This window comes from Copadichromis virginalis, linkage group LG12, assembly GCF_057382275.1.
Source record: "Copadichromis virginalis isolate Kocher_CV1m ecotype Utaka linkage group LG12, C_Virginalis_male_GT1.1, whole genome shotgun sequence".
Lineage (NCBI taxonomy): Eukaryota > Metazoa > Chordata > Actinopteri > Cichliformes > Cichlidae > Copadichromis > Copadichromis virginalis.
The window spans coordinates 15,625,879-15,645,006 of record NC_140629.1 but is presented as its reverse complement, the minus strand read 5'-3'; the positions used below and the strand labels follow the sequence as shown (position 1 = coordinate 15,645,006).

Sequence of the window (19,128 nt, the reverse complement as noted above, 5' to 3'; positions counted from 1 at the left end):
TTAATAGATTATTTTAATAATAAATATTAACTAAGGATACATATTAAATAATAAATATTGTTTTCGTCACGAGATCTGTGTCACAGTGCCGTATTTTTATATTCCGTAGATTTTTGTGTACAAGTGGACAAATTTTCTTTGATACATTAACAGATTTTAACATTTCCTACAATTCCCCTGACCTTTGAACTAAAGCTTTAATTTTACAAACTCATCGGTATAACTCTTGTCAACAACAGTGTAACATTGCGTGCTATTGCATGTCTATTCACAGCCACTGAACTCACTGGCCACACACAAACACGTGCAAACTGAATGACCTACTGATTTCTATTCACATCTTCATTTACACATGGAGCCTTTTATTGTGGGGGCCCGTTTCTATACATTCATTAAGAAACCACACGCAATCCTCACAGCAACTGTCAGTAACTGCACTGTGATGTCTGTCCAACTAATTATGGCTAAATTAATATGTGAACATCTCTAACAATCTTTACTCATAACTTTATTCACTATTACGACGCAGAACGGTTCAAACATCTTCCTCTTCCACGCTCTGCCCAGATCTCAGTTTCATGATCACCTGGAAAAAAATACATTCACATTATTTTATGGTTTAATTCTAAATAGAAATGTACATATTTGAATAGCTGACTGTGAAAGTGGCATGCACCTCTTTCAGCTGGGCAATCTCTTTGCTTTCCACATTTCTCTGAGCGTTGTTGGTTATGGCCTTCACTCTTGTTGCATAACTGCAAAGTTCAGAGAGTTCAAGTGTTATTCTGTTGAGTTTTTTAGTGCTAAAATACAATAAAACACTGTTTTTTCTCTCTCTGTTACATAAGAGATGTGAGCGTCTCGTCAAGATTGTATTCTGTAGGAGAGGTGTTGACGATCATCAGAGTTTTAGCATTTCCACCCAAAGAGTCTTGCATCACCTGAGAGAGATGAAACACATTTTGGTTGAACTGCTTGTCTACGTTGGAGTTCAGAATTGAAAAACTAGAATACTGCCTTTTTAATTTATTACCTGTGTTAGCTTGCTATTCCTGTATGGCACATGGGGCAGTTCAGCAGATAAAGCTGAGATCACATCACCCAGTGCACTCAAAGACTTGTTAATGGAGTTTGCCTCCTGCACAGAGGAGAACATGGAAGAATTTAAAGAAGTCATGACAAATCTTTCAACCACTCACTGACCCATGAAACAAGATAGGAGCAGACCTTCAGCTGGTGGTCCTTGGCACCTGTTTTGGCTGCTCGCTCACTGCCTGCCAGGTCTACAAGGCTCAGCTTCCCACTGCTTACACTCCCATTTGTCAGATTCCTGCTCTCCAACATGATGCCAACAATAAGATGAGAGCGGGAACTCTCCACGTTCATCTCTTAAAAAATGACAAAAATACAACAGGACAAAGAAAGATGGATTTTTATATATTTCTGGTATTTTAAGAAGTGCGACTTCAGAAGATGCTGATTAATAATCAGTCCTCAGATTCTCTCTCTCTCCCTCTCTCTCTCTCTCTCTCTCTCTCTCTATATATATATATATATATATATATATATATATATATACATATATATATATATACATATATATATATATACATATATATATATATATATATATATATATATATATATATATATATATACATATATATACATATATATAAAAGGTTTAGCATCAGCATATTGTTGCTCTGCTGCTTTCCAGATCTGTAATGATGTACCTAAATGCCACCCCACTGCTATAACTGTAACTAACACGATTAATCCAAACCAATTAGCAGGACCCTATTTGAGGCTTTTGCACGGCATCAAGAGCTCACTGGTGGCAGAGATGTGTCGGTTTGCGCAGGCCTGCTGGAACAGAGCGTAGAGCTCCTGGGCACTGGAAGCCTCTTTTGTCTCTGCTCCTTGGGCGAACACAACTCCCTTTCTGTTCCTCTTGATCTCCACCCGCCTGGCCTGGCCATGGGATTGAGTGTGTACGTGGGCCTCACCAGCCTGGCTCGCAAAGAGGTCCTGCAGCCTGTCATTGTAGAGCTCCAGCATATAGGCTGAAACCTAAAAGGAAGCACAGTAACCAGGAAGAGAGGAACAAAGGGAAGCAACGTCTTTTCTCTCCCAAACATGGTTTGTTTATATGCTGGTGAAATAATGTCTGCTACCTTAAAACTGAATTTAGAGCTGTTCTCGCGCATGATATCAAACATGGCATTGAAAGCTCTCGGGATGATCCCGGGATTCTTCTGTTCCTTGTCCCCAACCATAGTGAAGGTCTTCCCTGAGCCCGTCTGGCCATATGCAAAGACACAAACGTTGTAACCGTCGATAGCTAACTGGATCAGCCTGTGGGAAAAACATTTTCTTCAGCTGAAAGCATCAAAATATATGGAAGGCTTGATGTCAAGTTACCTCAGGAGCTACCTCACTGTTTCTACTTTTCCATCAACTCTTGAAATCTGTTTTTGAACATAATTTGCTCCCTTTCAATGCTACTAAATAGCCATAACATTACACAGCAGCAGAATCCCAAACTGAGCGAAACAGTCTACAGAGGTGGCACAGCAGCATGAGCAAATGCAGCATCAGCTGTCGTCTGTGTACTGGCAATGAAGGAATTTTATTTTGTCTAACGCATAAGAGCTCCCACTCATCACAAATCCCAATTTAACCCAAGCTTGAGTGCCTCCATGCAGCACATGTTAGGTAACTGTAGCTTTGGTTAGCCTGAGCTGGTACCTTAAAATAGTAGAAGCTACTTTTTAGATTCACAGAGGTTGCTATGATACAAATCTGGGACTCCCTGTGTCTGTTATGTCACATTGAATAAACGGGGCCGGGCCCCTCACCTGCTGGTGTCATGAAACAAGTCTTCCTGAGAGGCTTCAGCACTGAACACCTTGTCAAACTGAAACTCCCTTGGTCCACGAGGGGTTTCTACGGTGACAGAGTATTCATCTATTTTTTCCACAACGATGGCGCCACCCTGCGCAGCTTCGGCTCGGCTCGCAGGGCGAATCCGACAAAACACTCTAATTTTACCTGAAGAAACATGTTTTTCTTTTTAGTTTAGGTCGAAACTAAAATGCGCTACATGCAGTACAGACACACATGCATACCTTTCATATCTTCAACCATATTGTAATATTTTTTCCTCAGGGTCCTTTCTGAAGTGTAGTTCTCAATTATTTTCTTTTTCTCTTCTTTTTCTTGCTTCAGCTTGAAAAAAAAACCATGATGATAAGGGAAGAGTTATCATAGTGAGGAATGCTTTACATAAAATCAAGTATTTACAGCACTTTGTGCTAAAATATTCTATAATCAATGTTTAGAATAACAATGGGGCTGCTTTGGTACCCTGTTGGACTGTTGATTTATAATATAAGTGATACCTAATGAGTAGCATGTATCTGTAAAAGCTCACTGTGGACAGATTAATGCCTCTGTCTGTGGTTTCTGTAGTGTTTGGGTGGACAGATCTGACCTGATGTGGTAAAAAACTAACCTGATCCTGCAGCAATAGAAGCTGCTGACCGGCACTCTTAACTCCACCCGTGGTTTGGCTTGCCTCCTGACCCAGGATATCCTCCAGTTCTGAAACTGCACAGTCTGAGTGGAGATGGAAAATAAAAGAGTGATATGTAAAAGACTAATTACTTACTACTAGTTACTAATATATTATGACAATGAGATGTACATTTTTGTTATATAAAAGAAGTGAAGAATGTATGTGATGTGACTATATGAATTCATTTACTATTACTGGCTGGAGCCAACATATTCAGGAAATATAAGATGTATTTACCATTCATCACAGGGCTCTCTCCATTTTTAATGCAGCCTAAAGCGATTTGACAGACCTCAATTTCCTTCACTGTTTCTTGCAATAGAGACAGATTTGAGTTGTATTTCTCTGACCTGTAAAATATAAGAAAACCTTTAAAGTAAAGTGTGTAACTTAACTTAAACCTCCTGACTACCCGCAATGCAAATTTGTCCTCTGTAGAGCACCTTTCTAAACCTGAATATCACCCATGCACTGCATACTAAAGAATTGCCTCCTTTTGGTATCTACAGAGGACATTTAGGGTTTTCCAATGAAACCAAATGTGAAGGGGTGGAGCTTTGGGAACTTTAGTTTTTTCATTAAGGAACATGGCGGCCATCGCTGCAAGCACATTTTATGGGAAGAAGAAAAGTAAGTGCATAAAACTTCTTATTGAGCAATTTTTAGCTATAAATGTTGTTAACATATTTTAAATAAGTCTCTTAGTAACACATTAAAACATAGTATGCTTAATTCTAACTTCATTTTAGTATAGTATTGAAGTGTTTAACAAATGGCCTCCGTAGTGGACATTTGTAGTCATTTCCTCCATTTTGTTCTGTTTTTTTAAATGACCAGAAAAGGAGTCCTTTTTAGAAGCAGAAAGAAATTTATTGCAGTTTGATGAGGGAAACCCAGATCTTGAGTTGTCTGGTGAAGAAGATCATAGGGAATAAGCCCTTGAAGAAGAAAGATGGAGGAGCATCAGGGATGGTACTCAGACCTGAACTTGCTGTCATTAAGTGGTTGGACAACAAGACAGTTGTCATGGCATCCTCTGCCTATGGCAATCAACCTCAGGACAGACGCACCAGATGGTCTAAGAAAAGCAAAAGGTTTGTCCATGTGCCAAGGCCACTGGCAATTGCTGAGTAGGCTATACTACCAATATAGGTGACGTGGACCTTGTTGCAGAATGTTGAGTTTCTACAGGATGGTCTCTCGCACTCAGAAATTGACAGTATGTGCAGTTCTCTACTTTTTGATCTGGCAATCACCAACTCGTGGATTCAGTATAGCAATGACTTGCAGTTTTGGGGGAAGAAACCACTACAGTTCCTTGAGTTCAAACTTCTCCTTGGTGAAGAGTTGGAGCAAATATTTGCCATCAAAGTTCATTTTTACATGTTTGGCCTTCCAATGTCCTCTGCAGTGGACATGTGATATCTAAAAATATTTTAACTTTTTTTTCCCAAAAAATTATTTCAGTCTTCTAATTGCCTTACAAACATTGGGGGATTTAAAAAAAAATTGATTGGACAACACTTTTTTTCCTGGTAGTCAGGAGGTTAACCTGATATTTTGAAATTAAGCAGTTATTACAACCATTATGAAATCATTTTTTCCCTTTTCTTTCTTTTTTTTTGTTTGTTTGTTTGTTTGTTTTTTTCAATTTCTAACCCCTCTTTGTCAGTGGCATCCTCTCTGTCATTGCTTTCTTCTTGAACATTCTTGAGTCGGTCCAGTTTGTTTCTGGCTGAGGCCAGAGCAACCCGATTGTCCTCAATCATCTGGTCTAACAGGGCTCTGGTTTCAGGCACTGCACTGCAGATTTCATGAGCCTAAAGAAAGAGAAATTGATGCAACAGCCTAAATAAATCGGGGAGGAAAAGAGATGATTTTTCTTTGATTTTGTTGCTGGCAGTTGATTTTCCACATAGTTTAATATTAACTAATGTGTGAGCAGCACCTTGTGTATGACGAGGGAAAGCAGAACGCCGCAGGGTGGCTGAGGCACCGGAGGAATGGGGCTTCTCTCTGCCTCCAGCAGTTCGGTGATCTCCCTCTCCCTCTGGTACAGGCTCTCCTTTAGTTCCTCTAGACGAGCTTTAGCGCCCTCCAGTGGTTTATCAGAATCACTGCAGTCCTTCATTAAAAAAGTGGGTTAGTCCACCAAACATAAATCAAAACAAAACAGAAAAAGCAACACTCTAAACTTTTCTTCTTATTGTACTTTTCATGCTTTATCCTTTATTTGAGAAACAAGCTGTCACAACAACAAATTCAAACCCACCCTTGTTTGTTGCTGTGCTGACAGTCCTTCAATCTCCAGGTTTTCACCTTCCCCTGTGGTTTCCTGCTGCTCCTGTGTGGAGACCACCAACATTTCTTGGACTTTTCCTATTTCTTGTCGGGCCATCTGTAGCTCCTGCAATGCTGCTTAAGGCAAAATGGTATGAATAATTTGTTAGGCACAAACATTTGGTGTTTCACAGACTTTAACATCATGGCAGATAAACTCACTGGAGGCCTGCTGACTGTGCAGGGCATCCAGTCTGTTGGAGAACAGTTCCAGCATTTTGCTCTAATTGAAAGAAAAGAAGAAAATCTATGTGATTATATTGTTAAAATAGACTCAATGTTCTTCTCAAATATAGCCACAAGAGTGTGCTCTCATTCAGAAGATCAATGATTGATGTAAGAGGCCATGAAGTCTGCCAGACTGCTATGCAACCTTTTCTCTGTGCCACTGCAGGGCCTCTTCCATGCTCCTCTTCCTCTCAGCTCTCTGCTCCTTCAGCAACAGCTCGTTTTGAGCTTTCAGGGTCTGCAGGAAACAGGAACACGAATGCATGTAAATATGCATCCGGCCACTCAATATTTCAGATGTGGATTACAAGGAATATGAACTGGAAAATTAAAAGTAGAAATGTACCACAACAAATTTGCAGTAAAATGAGCAAGATTAAAACAATAGCGGTGTTCATGTACGGCAAATAGGAGAAGGACTGCGACCTCAACTTTAGCCTCCCAGTTGGCTTTCTTCTTCTCCACCTTCTCCTGGTAGATGTCCAGGATTTTTCGCAGAGTGTTTAACTTGTTCTGATAGTGAGATCTGATCTTCTGCACGGTACAATCCTGATGAGAGAGGACCGTTGTCAGTACTGTTTTGTTTTAGTAGACTCCCTCACACAGACACTCACACACATCATCACCTGGTTCTCCTGCATTGTCATCTGGAAGTTCTCTTCCAGCTCCTGGACCATTTCCAGATGCCTTTTACTCATGCTTTCCATGTCCTTGGCTATCTGTTTTTACAGCGCACAGTCACTAACAGATATCAGATAGACACAAAAATGCATCCTGGTATCATGATCCTGATCAAATGCCTTCGAGGGCAACAGTGGCACAATCAAGGCAGCCATGTGAGTGTGAATGAGAGCAAAACAACAGTGTCTGACAGTGTCTTCATTGTGTGTTTGCATGCCCGCAACCAGCCAAAGCACTAAGTAAAAGGTCTGAAGAAATATTTATCATCCACTGAGAAAGAAGAATAAGCTACTTTGTCTTTTTTGACCATGCTAACATGCATCACAGGCTGATTGAGATTAGGATGTTAATTTTTGGTTTTTCTTCTTCTTTTTGCTATTTCACTTTGGAGTTGCCCAAGCAGGTCATCTGTTTCCATCTGCAAGTTCAAACAAACTAATTATATCCTTTCTTACTTTGTCCCTGAATCATCCAACCTGAGCTGTCTCTGTAACACATTAATCCGTGATACCTCCACTAGTGTAAAACTGGTTCTACTTTAAATAAAACTCCACTGGTCTGCACGACTGTCCTGTGATGATCCTCATTGTTTTACCTGAGCAATGCAGAGTTCAGCAGACTCATAGGGGATGTAGATCTTGCCACCTGGTGACTGCCCAACTTGATCTGCATCACTCCTGCCTGGCAGCTGAGATTCTGATGAGCCTGCAGAAAGAGCACGCTGCAAATGACTGTTTATTACAGAGAATGGGGCTTAGTTAAAGTGATAATTAGTAGCAAACCTATCTCTCTAGTGCCATGCACAAGGAGCATGATTTTAAATCTGTACACAGGTAAAGTTCTCAATGTATACTTGGAAATCATGTTAAAATGATGACTAAGCTTGTAAAAGCAAACGCACAAACTAGATAGACTGCATTGTCTGCCAGTTCATGTTGGGCAATCAGCATGTGGCACATAAAACTTCACTGAAACAGTTTCTAAAAAGGGATCAACAATGCAGCCATGAATAATCTGCTTGTATTCCTATGTTAACTTGTGCTCTCTTTGTCCATTTATGTATATTCTATAGATAGCCAATTTAAGGTCTGCCTAGAGAATGAATTACAAATCAAATTAGGACATGAATGCAGGGGTGTGTCGCAAGATTCACAATTCATACTCCTCCCTGTATTAAAACTAACAATAATAAAAAGTAACTTTTCCACACTCCACCACACCCACTGTCACACTCGTCTCACAGCAGAGAAAGAAACTAAATTGCAAATTTAAAGTACTATTAAATTAACATATATGTTTTTGCTCTGAATCTGTGGTTCCCAACCATTTTGTCCTTTGATTCCTTAAAATGAAAGTGTTTTTTGTATTTTTCGCATGTATTTCTGTTTTTTTGTACTTAGCTGTTTTTTTTATTATTATTCCTGTCTCAGCATATCAGATATGATTTAGCTTTTGAGGTTTTCTGGCCTTAGTTTGGGATTTATAAAACCTAGCTACTCCTCATCCAAATGCAACAGTGAGATGCTGCTTTAACACTGATGCTTTAGAAATTTAATAATGTTGTGCACTATAAAACACGGTCACCTTCACCAGCACTTTTATTATTGCTACTTTACGTATTTTTTTTAAATTTTTTCGTGATTTGTCACAGACTGTTTTACATTGTTGCATTTTTTACTTTTACTTCAACGCAATTACTGTGTAAGCAGAAACTGAACACCCATACTGCAGGGGAAACACACACACACACTATAACCCCCATTTCCTCTCATACAATATCCTTTGTAGGATATTGTAGGTAGTGCACTTTTCTTTTTCTTTTTTTTTACAGCACCTTGGTTGACCTCTTGTCCATTGTGTTTCCTTCGGCTGGCAGTGATCCAGCGCCTGAACGCGGCCCACCTCTTCATCCAAAGAGTTTGGGGATAAGCAACAGCTTGAACAGTTAAACACATGTTTTTGGAGAGTTGCAATCAAAACTGAATAGATATGAAAAAGCAGAAGGCACAGGTTCTGTAAGCACATATTGTCTATTGGAAGCTTTTTTTGTAATCCCTGTGTAAACATAAACAGTTTCCCTATTTTTTTAAGTCGCTTAAGTGAAGAAAATTGTAAATTTTCACCCAACTATCTAATTATATTTATATAATTTATATATACAATTTTCTTTGGATACACCTTCTCATTTAATGGTTTTACTTTATTTTCATGACTCTTTACGTTACATTTCTCACTGAAGGTACAAAACTATGAATGAACACATATGGAAATATGTAGTAAATAAAAGCATGTGAAATAACCCAAAACTAAGTTTTATATTCACTCTATGGTCCATTTCATCCCAAACCATCTCCACTGGGTTTAGGTCAGGGGACTGTGGAGGCCAAGCCATCTGGTGCAGCACTCCATCTCTCTCCTTCTTGGTCAAATAGGCCTTACACTGCCTGGAGGTGTGTTTGGGGTCTTTGTCCTGCTGAAAAATAATTGATGATCCAACTAAATGCAAACTTCCGCAGGATGCAGTGGTAGCCATGCTGGTTCAGTGTGCCTTCAATTTTGAATAAATCCCCAACAGTGTCACCAGCAAATCACCACCACACTATCACACCTCCTCCTCCATGCTTCATGGTGGGAACCAGAGACTGTCCATTCACCTTTTCTGCCTCGCACAAAGACATGGCAGGACACTTTTCCTTAGTAGTGGTTTCTTAGCAGCTATTTGACCATAAAGGCCTCATTCACACAGTCTCGTCTGAACAGTTGATGTAGAGATGTTTTGCAATTTCTGAGACTGGTAACTCGGATGAATTTATCTTCAGCAGAAGAGGTGACCCTTGGTCTTCCTTTTTAGGGGCGGTCCTTGCGTGAGCAATTTTCCAGACTGACCGACCTTCAGTTCTTAAAGTAATGATGGACTGTCGTTTTTCTATACTTAGCTGATTGGTTCTTGTTATTATATGAATTCTAAGAGTTGTCAAATAGGGCTGTCAGGTGTGTACCAACCTGACTTCTGCACTACACAACTGATCTCCCAGCCGAAATTAAGAGGGCAAGAAATTCCACAAATGAACCCTGACAAGGCACACCTGTGAAGTGAAAACCATTTCAGGTGACTACATCATGAAGCTCACAAGGGTTTGCAGAGCTGTCAGCAAAGCAAAGAGTGGTGACTTTCACAAATATGAAATATTAATCTGATTAATATTTAGAGTTATTAATCAGATTTCTTTCCGACGTAGTTTCATAGATCTTGCTTCATATATTTGACGTCTATAGTTAGTTAGTATATACACTTTACAAAGTAGTAAAAAATAAAGAAAAACATTCAATGACAAGGTGTGTCCAGATTTTTGACTGGTATTGTATGTATATATAGAATTAAATAGTAATGATACTTTACAGGTGGAAGCTTGTGAAATACTTTCATTGTTTGCTTGTCTACTTTTTTTTTTTTACCCAGCTTGCTTGTAGACCCACATAGCAAGCAGGTCTGGCCCAGATCTGGTATCAAGCTGGCACTGCTGGCTGACTTCTGGCATGATAAGACATATGTCACCCAGATATGGGCCAGGCCTGCCATAGATGGCACTGTCGATGTGATGGCATGCCATATCTGGCTCGATTGTGATTTGGTTTATGTGGCCGGGCTCATAGAAAACAGGTCTTCCCTGGATCCAGCATCAAGCTGGCACTTCTGACTGACCGGTGTCGTGGCAGAGTGTATGTCAACCAGAAGTGGGCCAGGTCTGGCAATGATGGCACTATTTATGTTCCTATTTTCCTATTTTAGTTAGAAGACCCAAATGCCATGTTGCAATACTATACTGCTATGGTAGCCAACGTTTCAAATGCAGATTTGACAGGTTTGTGAGTGTACGCTTTATCCAAAACCTAGTGACGGTTTACTCGTCATTGCCTGTAGGTGGCTGTAGCTCAGGAGGTAGAGCAGGTCACCTACTAATTGGAAGGTTAGAGGTTCGATCCCTAGTTCTTCCAGTCTGCATGTCGTGAATGTGTATGAATGTAGTTAGGAAGCACTCGTTTTAGAGAAAGTGTGTAAATGTGGCATGTTGTATAAAACACACTGAGTAATCTGGGAGCATATAAAAGCATCAGGCACTGTCTGAACAGAGTTTCATCATGTTACTTTCGCACTATTATATTCCGGCACATGTTGCTATTACATGGCTTGCAGCTCGTGGCTGCACACAACTTACACATGGCCCACATACCGCAAAGAATGACGGCCGTTTGGTGGCCCAGATCAGGTTTGCCAGAGGTAATCCACACATGGGCCAGCACAGGACCACCGGTGTGTCTGCAACTGGCCTTGTGCTGGCCCATGTACTGTCAACATATATATATAAAAGGTAGCATAGAAAGGTTTAAAATATTATGTCACATTTGAACTCTGACCTCTCGTTCAAGCTCAATGCATTGATCTCAAGGTCAAAGTGATAATACAGTAATGCCATAAAGAGCATTTAAAAATGTTTCTTACTGTCATTGTTTGCATTGACAGCGTATATGCATTTATGGAATAATATATGGGGATTCTTAATATAACATTACTTTGGACCTTGGGCCTTTTCTTCAAGGTCAAATAAGGTTAAACCTCAATAAAATGTATTTTATTTTTTTCTTGAATGCTTAAAATTCTACTGCATCGGTTTGTATTGGGAGCATTCAGATTATGATACTGATATATGGGGATTCTTACTGTCACATTTCAGCTGGTATCCAAATATCATGTGACATTTGACCTCTGACCTCACTTTTGCATTTCACATCTGACTTTTTTTCAAGTTGGGCCCAACATGTTAACTATCTTTACACAATGTATTGTCAAGAGAATGAGCTGCCTAGATAGAAAAAAAATGAAGGCCTCTTGTTCTCCAGCCACCTCCTCCAGCTTATCCCAGGGAACACCAAGGCATTCCCAGGCCAGCCGAGTGGAGGAGTAGTGACTCTACTCTAAGGGAGCGTCCACCCATACAATACTATTGTCCTACAAGTAAATACTGCTCAGAGTGAGCTAACCTGGTTGAGGTTTGTACTCTCATGGCGTCTCTTTTTTATAACGCATTTATGATCATGTTATTGCACTTACATGGAAGGACTCTTGGGAAAAAGAAAACACATAAATCACTTGGAAACATTTCCATTTTATTTCTAAGATTCCAAACATGTCTTACATTTTTATGTTGAGTGATTCATGGTATTCAGTTTAATGTCTATTTACATTTCTGAAGGCTGCAATCAAAAAGTAGATTATAACACAATTAATATGTTCTAGTTAACTAAAAACTTAGTTCTGGCTTACTTTCTCTCTCAGTTCGAAGCTTTGCCACTCACAGCCTAATCAAAAATATTCCACAAGTTGGCCCTGTTTGACAGCTCCATCATTCTCCGTGTCATGCCGAACCCATCCCACCCTCTCCCCTCTTTTGTTCCTCGTACAGGAATGTGGGTGTGTTGTAACTTTCCTCACAGAAACACCTTTCAGCAGAGAAACAGAAATTATGTCAGGAATTGGAGAGGAAGTTACTGGAATACAAACACAGTTATCCAGTTGAATGAGTCTAAAAGCAGGCTATAGAAGAGCCCAGCGGTAAAAGGCAGAAAACAGGGCAAAACTGAAAGTCAGCTGGTCTGACCTGCTGTGGTTTTCTCATACTGGTCAAGCTGTGTGTTGTGAATAATCGGGCATGGCCTTTCATCTTGAAGCTCTGGTACACTGCCTGGTAGCTCTTCCAGCATCTGCGCTGCCACAGGGACTTTAGCAACCCTCGAAGACACCACACGGTCCTCGGGGCAAGCAGACCTGAAAGTCGTCTCCCAGGCAACTGAGAGAAACATATTACATATGAACTTTAAATACAGACAGTAAAATGAAAAGATGAGGTATGATCCTTCCCTCCACTGCCAGACTTTTGATGGCTGTAGACAGAGAAAAGGTGAAAGAACAAAAAAGGAGGTGCAGCATGAGGACACACAGCTTTAAGGTACTGATAACATCTTCATGGGATATAAAGACCTTTAAACCCATGAGAATTCAATTGCACATAAAAAATAATTGTGAAAAACACACCTGGTGTGATTTCTATTCAGATGTAGTGGCTACCAGTTATTAATGCAACTGCCATGTAAGTCTGTGTACTTGTCAGTGAGTATGTGTGCTTGCATGTGCTTCGATCTGGTTCCACAGGTTCTCATATCTAGATTTTCAACCAGGTTCTTTTAGGAACAATGTGTTCTGTTTTTTTCAATGCACTGGCTGCTTCAATGCTTTACAAAGGAGGCAGCCAAGCAGCTGAAATATTTAACCCATGTCCAACTTCATCTGTCTGCCCCCAATACCCTCTGTCAGCTCTATTCTTATGTGATATTAGATACAACAACAACAACAACAACAACAAAAAACCCAAGGATGCTGTTTTCACCATGCATACAAATAAAAGCCATTAGTAATGGGACTTTGTTTTTAAACTCACATTGCTTGCCTGCAGGAGCTACAGATCGATGTCTTCCTACTTTCTTTCCCAGGAAGGTCAGTGAATAGGATCCACCCTCAGCTCCGGGAGAGTTCACGTACATTGTGTATATAAATATGTGGTGCAGGTCACTGCTACACTGAAAAAAAAGGCCATGTTGGATTTACTTCATTCAATAGTGGACATTGGTTGCACACAACTGTTTTGCTTTGGCAGAAACAACTGAGTTAAAACAACACAACTTATTCATATTCAATAAACCTGTGCATTTTGTGTTGATAAAGCATAATTGAAACATGTTCAGATGAAGTAAGTTGAGCTCTTGGAATATTTTAATCCTTCACAATTTTGTCATTTTATTTCAACACTATTCAATAACTTTTACCCCAATACTACTTGGTCACTTAAATACTACATGTTGTAGCTATGATTTCAAGGCTTGATGCAGAATTTTCTGTACGTTTTTGTCCTTGACAGGTTACACCACAATAAATAGCAACAGCATACATGTGGTGTGTGTGTAGTTGTCTGCCTCTTATGACTCCAGTGATTTTCCTGCAGTTTGAAATCTTGTGCGATCTTGTGAATTTCATGAGTCCAGCAACTAACCACTCTTAAGAGCAAACACTTTGGCGACAGTGAGAAGGAAAAACTCCCTTTTAACAGGAAGAAACCTCCAGCAGAACCAGGCTCAGGGAGGGACGGCCATCTGCTGCGACCGGTTGGGGTGAGAGAAGGAAAACAGGATGAAAGACATGCTGTGGAAGAGAGACAGAGGTTAATAACAGGTATGATTCAATGCAGAGAGGTCTATTAACACATAGTGAGTGAGAAAGGTGACTGGAAAGGAAAAACTCAATGCATCATGGGAAACCCGGCAGCCTACGTCTATTGCAGCATAACTAAGGGAGGATTCAGGGTCACCTGGTCCAGCCCTAACTATATGCTTTAGCAAAAAGGAAAGTTTTAAGTCTAATCTTGAAAGTAGAGATAGTGTTTGTCTCCCGAATCCAAACTGGAGGCTGGTTCCACAGAAGAGGGGCCTGAAAACTGAAGGCTCTCCCTCCCATTCTACTTTTAAATACTCTAGGAACAACAAGTAGGCCTGCAGAGCGAGAGCGAAGTGCTCTAATAGGGTGATATGGTACTACAAGGTCATTAAGATAAGATGGGGCCTGATTATTTCAGACAGGGGTGTCAAACTCAAATACACAGTGGGCCAAAATTCAAAACTGGAACAAAGTCGCGGGCTAACGTTAATATTTATTGAAATATATTTATTCCTCCAGATATAAGAATGAATCTTTTCTTATGGACTCAAACACGTTTTGCTGAAAAACTGAATATGGAACAAGCAAAGCTTAATACTAAACAATATATATATATTAGCTGTATAATACCTGTAGGCCAGCTCTAATAGTAATTTGGTATGGCTTCGCGGGCCAAATGTAATTAGGCTGCGGGCCAAATTTGGCCTGCAGGCCAGAGTTTGACACCTATGATTTAAGACCTTGTATGTGAGGAGCAGGATTTTGAATTCAATTCTGGATTTAACAGGAAGCCAATGAAGGGAAGCCAAAACAGGAGAAATCTGCTCTCTCTTTCTAGTCCCTGTCAGGACTCTTGCTGCAGCATTTTGGATTAGCTGAAGGCTTTTCAGTGAGTTTTTTGGACATCCTGATAATAATGAATTAGTCCAGCCTGGAAGTAATAAAAGCATGAACTAGTTTTTCAGCGTCACTCTGTGACAGGATATTTCTAACTTTAGAGATGTTGCGCAAATGGAAGAAAGCATTCTTACATAATTGTCTAATATGTGCGTTGAAGGACATATCCTGGTCAAAAATGACTCCAGGGTTCCTCACAGCGTTACTGGAGGCCAAGGTAATGCCATCCAGAGTAAGAATCTGGATAGATACCACTCGGCCCTAAAAATTTCTAAGATTTTTAGGGCCGAGTACAATAACCTCAGTTTTATCTGAATTAAGAAGCAGAAAGTTAGCAGCCATCCAGGTCTTTATGTCTTTAAGACATTCCTGCAGTTTAACAACTTGGTGTGTGTTACCTAGATAGAGCTGCGTGTCATCTGCATAGCAGTGAAAATTTATGCTATGTCTTCTAATGATGCTGCCGAGGGGAAGCATGTATAATGTAAACAGAATTATAGCACCGAACCCTGTGGAACTCCATAATTAACCTCAGTGTGTGAAGAGGACTCTCCATTTACATGTACAAATTGGAGTCTATTAGATAGATATGATTCAAACCACTGCAGCACAGTACCTGTAATACCTACAGCATGTTCTAATCGCTCTAATAGGATATTATGGTCAACAGTATCGAATGCTGCACTGAGGTCTAGCAGGACAAGCACAGAGATGAGTCCACTGTCAGAGGCCATAAGAAGATCATTTGTAACCTTCACTAAAGCTGTTTCTGTGCTGTGATGAGCTCTGAAACCTGACTGAAACCCTTCAAAGAAGCCATTCCTCTGCAGATGATCTGTTAGCTGTGTGACAACTACTCTTTCAAGGATTTTTGATATGAAAGGAAGGTTGGAGATTGGCCTATAATTAGCTAAGACTGCTGGGTCTAGAGATGGCTTTTTGAAGGTTTAACTACAGCCACCTCGAAGGCCTGTGGTACATAGCCGATTATTAGAGATAGGTTGATCATATTTAGGGTCGAAGAATTAATTAATGGCAGGACTTCTTTGAGCAGTTTTGTAGGAATGGGGTCTAAAAGACACATTGATGGTTTGGAGGAAGTAATTATTGAAGTTAACTCAGAAAGATCAATTGGAGAAAAAGAGTCTAACTTAACATCAATGGTACTAAGAGTAACTGTAGATGATATTACATCTGTGGGATGATTATTGGCATTATTTTCTCTAATGATAAGAATTTTATTTGTGAAGAAGTTCATGAAGTCATTACTAGTTAACGTTAAAGGGATGGTTGGCTCAAAACATGACATTTTTGTGTTCAAATTACAAGGTAGCCTTTTTTAATTTAACAACCACCTAATTTATATTTTTCGGTATACCGAAAAAGGTAGAGGCAGCTGCTCGACTTGACTGAGATGGATGCCTTCCTCACACCACGATCCAAAGCACACGAGACTGAAATCCCATGCAGTGTCGCGAGATTAAACATTGATATATTATTGACTTACTTCACTCGAACATGATATGAACAATTTAATCTACCCTCTCTGCATATCATGTAGTTTCTACACTATATAGTTACACTTAACTTTAAAACATGAGGCAATTGTGTTAAATACACGCAAGATGCTTACATAAATCCAAGAGATGGACAATCCCTTTTTTTCAGTGTATTCTTTAGGTTGATCTCTGTTAAGTTGACACATGAGAGTGGACCCGTCTGAAACACACAAAAAGGAAAAATCATGTTGAATTTTGAAAGCTAAAAAAAATGAACTTATAGACTGAAAATCCTCAAATATTTTGATCTATATCTTGAACTTTCAATCGCGCCCTCAAACTATGTGCAGATGTCTAAATGCCCACTCAGCAGCTTCACTCAAGGAGTGTAATCCTTCAGTCAGCCACTCCAAGCTACTATAAGCTGCAAGCTTCAGAACAGGAAAAACTGAAAATCCCAAACTTTCATTGTGGACCTATTTTTATTTTCAGATTCTCTCATTTCACTGTGCCGTATCAGGACAAATCTTCAGCTTCCTTTACTAAACTTGTGCAAATTTACTATAACAGCATCCACTAAACAGTAAAAATATGCAAATGAATGTATATTTAAATACAAAAAAGTAAAAAAGAGAGAGAAAAAAGCAGAACTACCTGGTTGTCAGAGCAGCTCAGATCCCTTCGATGTGATTCAGGCCAGGGTGCTGCTGTGCTGATCAGGAGAACGAGATGATCCTGATCTCTTATGGGAACCAAACTCTAAACAGTCTTTAAATATTAAACCTGCAGAGATGGAGTTTCACCGGGTACCAGCTTAAACTCTGCACAGCCAGAGGGTAAAAAGATGCCATAAACAGTCCTCAGGTTTCCCGTGTGTGAGATAGAGATTGTAACTGGATGCTTCCTCATACTAACAGACACATATATAGGTTACACACACACTCTTCACTTGGGCTCTGTTTTTTTCTCTTTCTTTCCTTGGAAACCTACACTTTCCCAAATAAAGTTAATAAAACTGAAAACACACCACCTACAGAAAATAAGAAGAGAATGAAGACAAAATCAGAAATTCTTGCTAATAGAATTTATTTTGTAATAAAATCATATCAGTTGCAGCTGCTAATGTTGTCCTTTTGTCCTTGGCTGAGGGTCTCTGTTACAGTTTCCTTTTTTTTCTTTCTTAGACTGAGAAACTCATTTGGAACATTTGGCCCACAGCTTGAGCATCTGTTTAACACACCTTCCTTAGAGGTAAATCCACCCGTGATACCACTTTAATGAAAATGCAGCTTTGCCTGCTGTTTCCCTTTATTTCTCCACATTCGCAACCCTAACCCTGGATATCAAACTCACCCTTTTTCTCCAGTCTGGAAACTCCAACCAATTAATCACACAAGTCTTTCATCACTGGAAAATATCAGGACATATCGTATATGTAACAGAGGTTTTATTGCATGTCGCCACTAGCCTCTGGGAATTCGATTGTTCCGTCTGATTACAAAGTCTGACGGGGTTAAAATATTGTAATCACTGACAGCATTAACACTCTGTTGAGACATGCAGACTTCAAGGAGTATGACAACCTGACCCTGCTGTCATGACAACACAACACACCTCAGACATCACTCCAAGGCTTAGACTTTGGAGAAATTTTGAGGTCTTGGTTAGCTTGGTTATTCATACAGACAATGTAATGCTGGACTCCCACATAAATACATGACAGTAGTGCTGTCATACTGTTTAACGTCACTTGTTGCAAAGACAAGAGAAAACAGCAGGAACGTCAAAGACAGATATTTGATCTACCAACCAGTAAGACCAGTAGAGGTCCTAACATGTTTGACGCCCTGGACGAACACTCCCTTTGGCGAAACACACACACACACACACAAACATATATATGAAGAGAGAGAGAGAGTATGCATAGTATGCAAACACTTAACAAACAGCCATCATAATTCATCATACAATGAGAATAGGACAAATCAACAACTGACAATGGTAAATGGCCTGTATTTATATAGCGCTTTACTAGTCCCTAAGGACCCCAAAGCGCTTTACATATCCAGTCATCCACCCATTCACACACTGGTGATGGCAGCTACATTGTAGCCACAGCCACCCTGGGGCTGACAGAGGCGAGGCTGCCGGACACTGGCGCCACCGGGCCCTCTGACCACCACCAGTAGGCAACGGGTGAAGTGTCTTGCCCAAGGACACAATGACCGAGACTGCCCAAGCCGGGGCTCGAACCGGCAACCTTCCGATTACAAGGCGAACTCCCAACTCTTGAGCCACGATCACCCCGACAATGACTAATTAATATTGTGCTGAACACAGTCCAAAAGATTCAGTAAGCTACATCAGTGTCTGCGGTTTACTATCATAGCCAAGTGGCTAACAAACGTAAACAGAAGTTTTCACTATCCCTACTAATTAGTGTTATCTTGGTTTATCTCTGTTGTGGTCAGTGCTATCCTCTATGCTGTTGCATGCTGGGGCAGCAGGTTGAGGGTCACAGATGGCAACAGACTAAATAAACTGATCCACAAGCCCAGTAATGTTGTAGGGATGGAGCTGGACTCCGTTAGGGTGGTGTCTGAGAGGCAGATGTTGTCCAAGATAAGGACCATCTTGGA

At 40.2% G+C, this 19,128-nt stretch overlaps 2 protein-coding genes across 2 annotated transcripts; both read right to left on the bottom strand.

The window, feature by feature from the left end:
• Positions 1 to 70: 70 nt before the first annotated feature.
• kifl (kinesin family-like) lies at positions 71 to 6,867 on the bottom strand. The gene is made up of 18 exons (XM_085474142.1): positions 6,775 to 6,867; positions 6,575 to 6,697; positions 6,294 to 6,386; positions 6,083 to 6,143; positions 5,853 to 5,995; positions 5,529 to 5,705; positions 5,240 to 5,400; positions 3,818 to 3,930; positions 3,518 to 3,621; positions 3,132 to 3,231; positions 2,862 to 3,054; positions 2,178 to 2,358; positions 1,836 to 2,073; positions 1,228 to 1,388; positions 1,034 to 1,138; positions 844 to 941; positions 677 to 755; positions 71 to 586 (listed from the first exon to the last, which is right to left on the bottom strand). The coding sequence occupies exons 1-18, from the start codon at positions 6,853 to 6,855 to the stop codon at positions 536 to 538; spliced, it is 2,262 nt and encodes a 753-aa protein (XP_085330268.1). The 5' UTR covers positions 6,856 to 6,867; the 3' UTR covers positions 71 to 535.
• A 5,113-nt stretch (positions 6,868 to 11,980) lies between these two features.
• Positions 11,981 to 16,686, bottom strand: LOC146696692 (uncharacterized). Its single transcript, XM_085474143.1, has 4 exons — positions 16,624 to 16,686; positions 13,324 to 13,462; positions 12,487 to 12,675; positions 11,981 to 12,328 (listed from the first exon to the last, which is right to left on the bottom strand). Exons 2-4 carry the CDS (start codon positions 13,424 to 13,426, stop codon positions 12,192 to 12,194), a joined length of 429 nt encoding a protein of 142 aa, XP_085330269.1. The 5' UTR covers positions 13,427 to 13,462; positions 16,624 to 16,686; the 3' UTR covers positions 11,981 to 12,191.
• Positions 16,687 to 19,128: the final 2,442 nt, after the last annotated feature.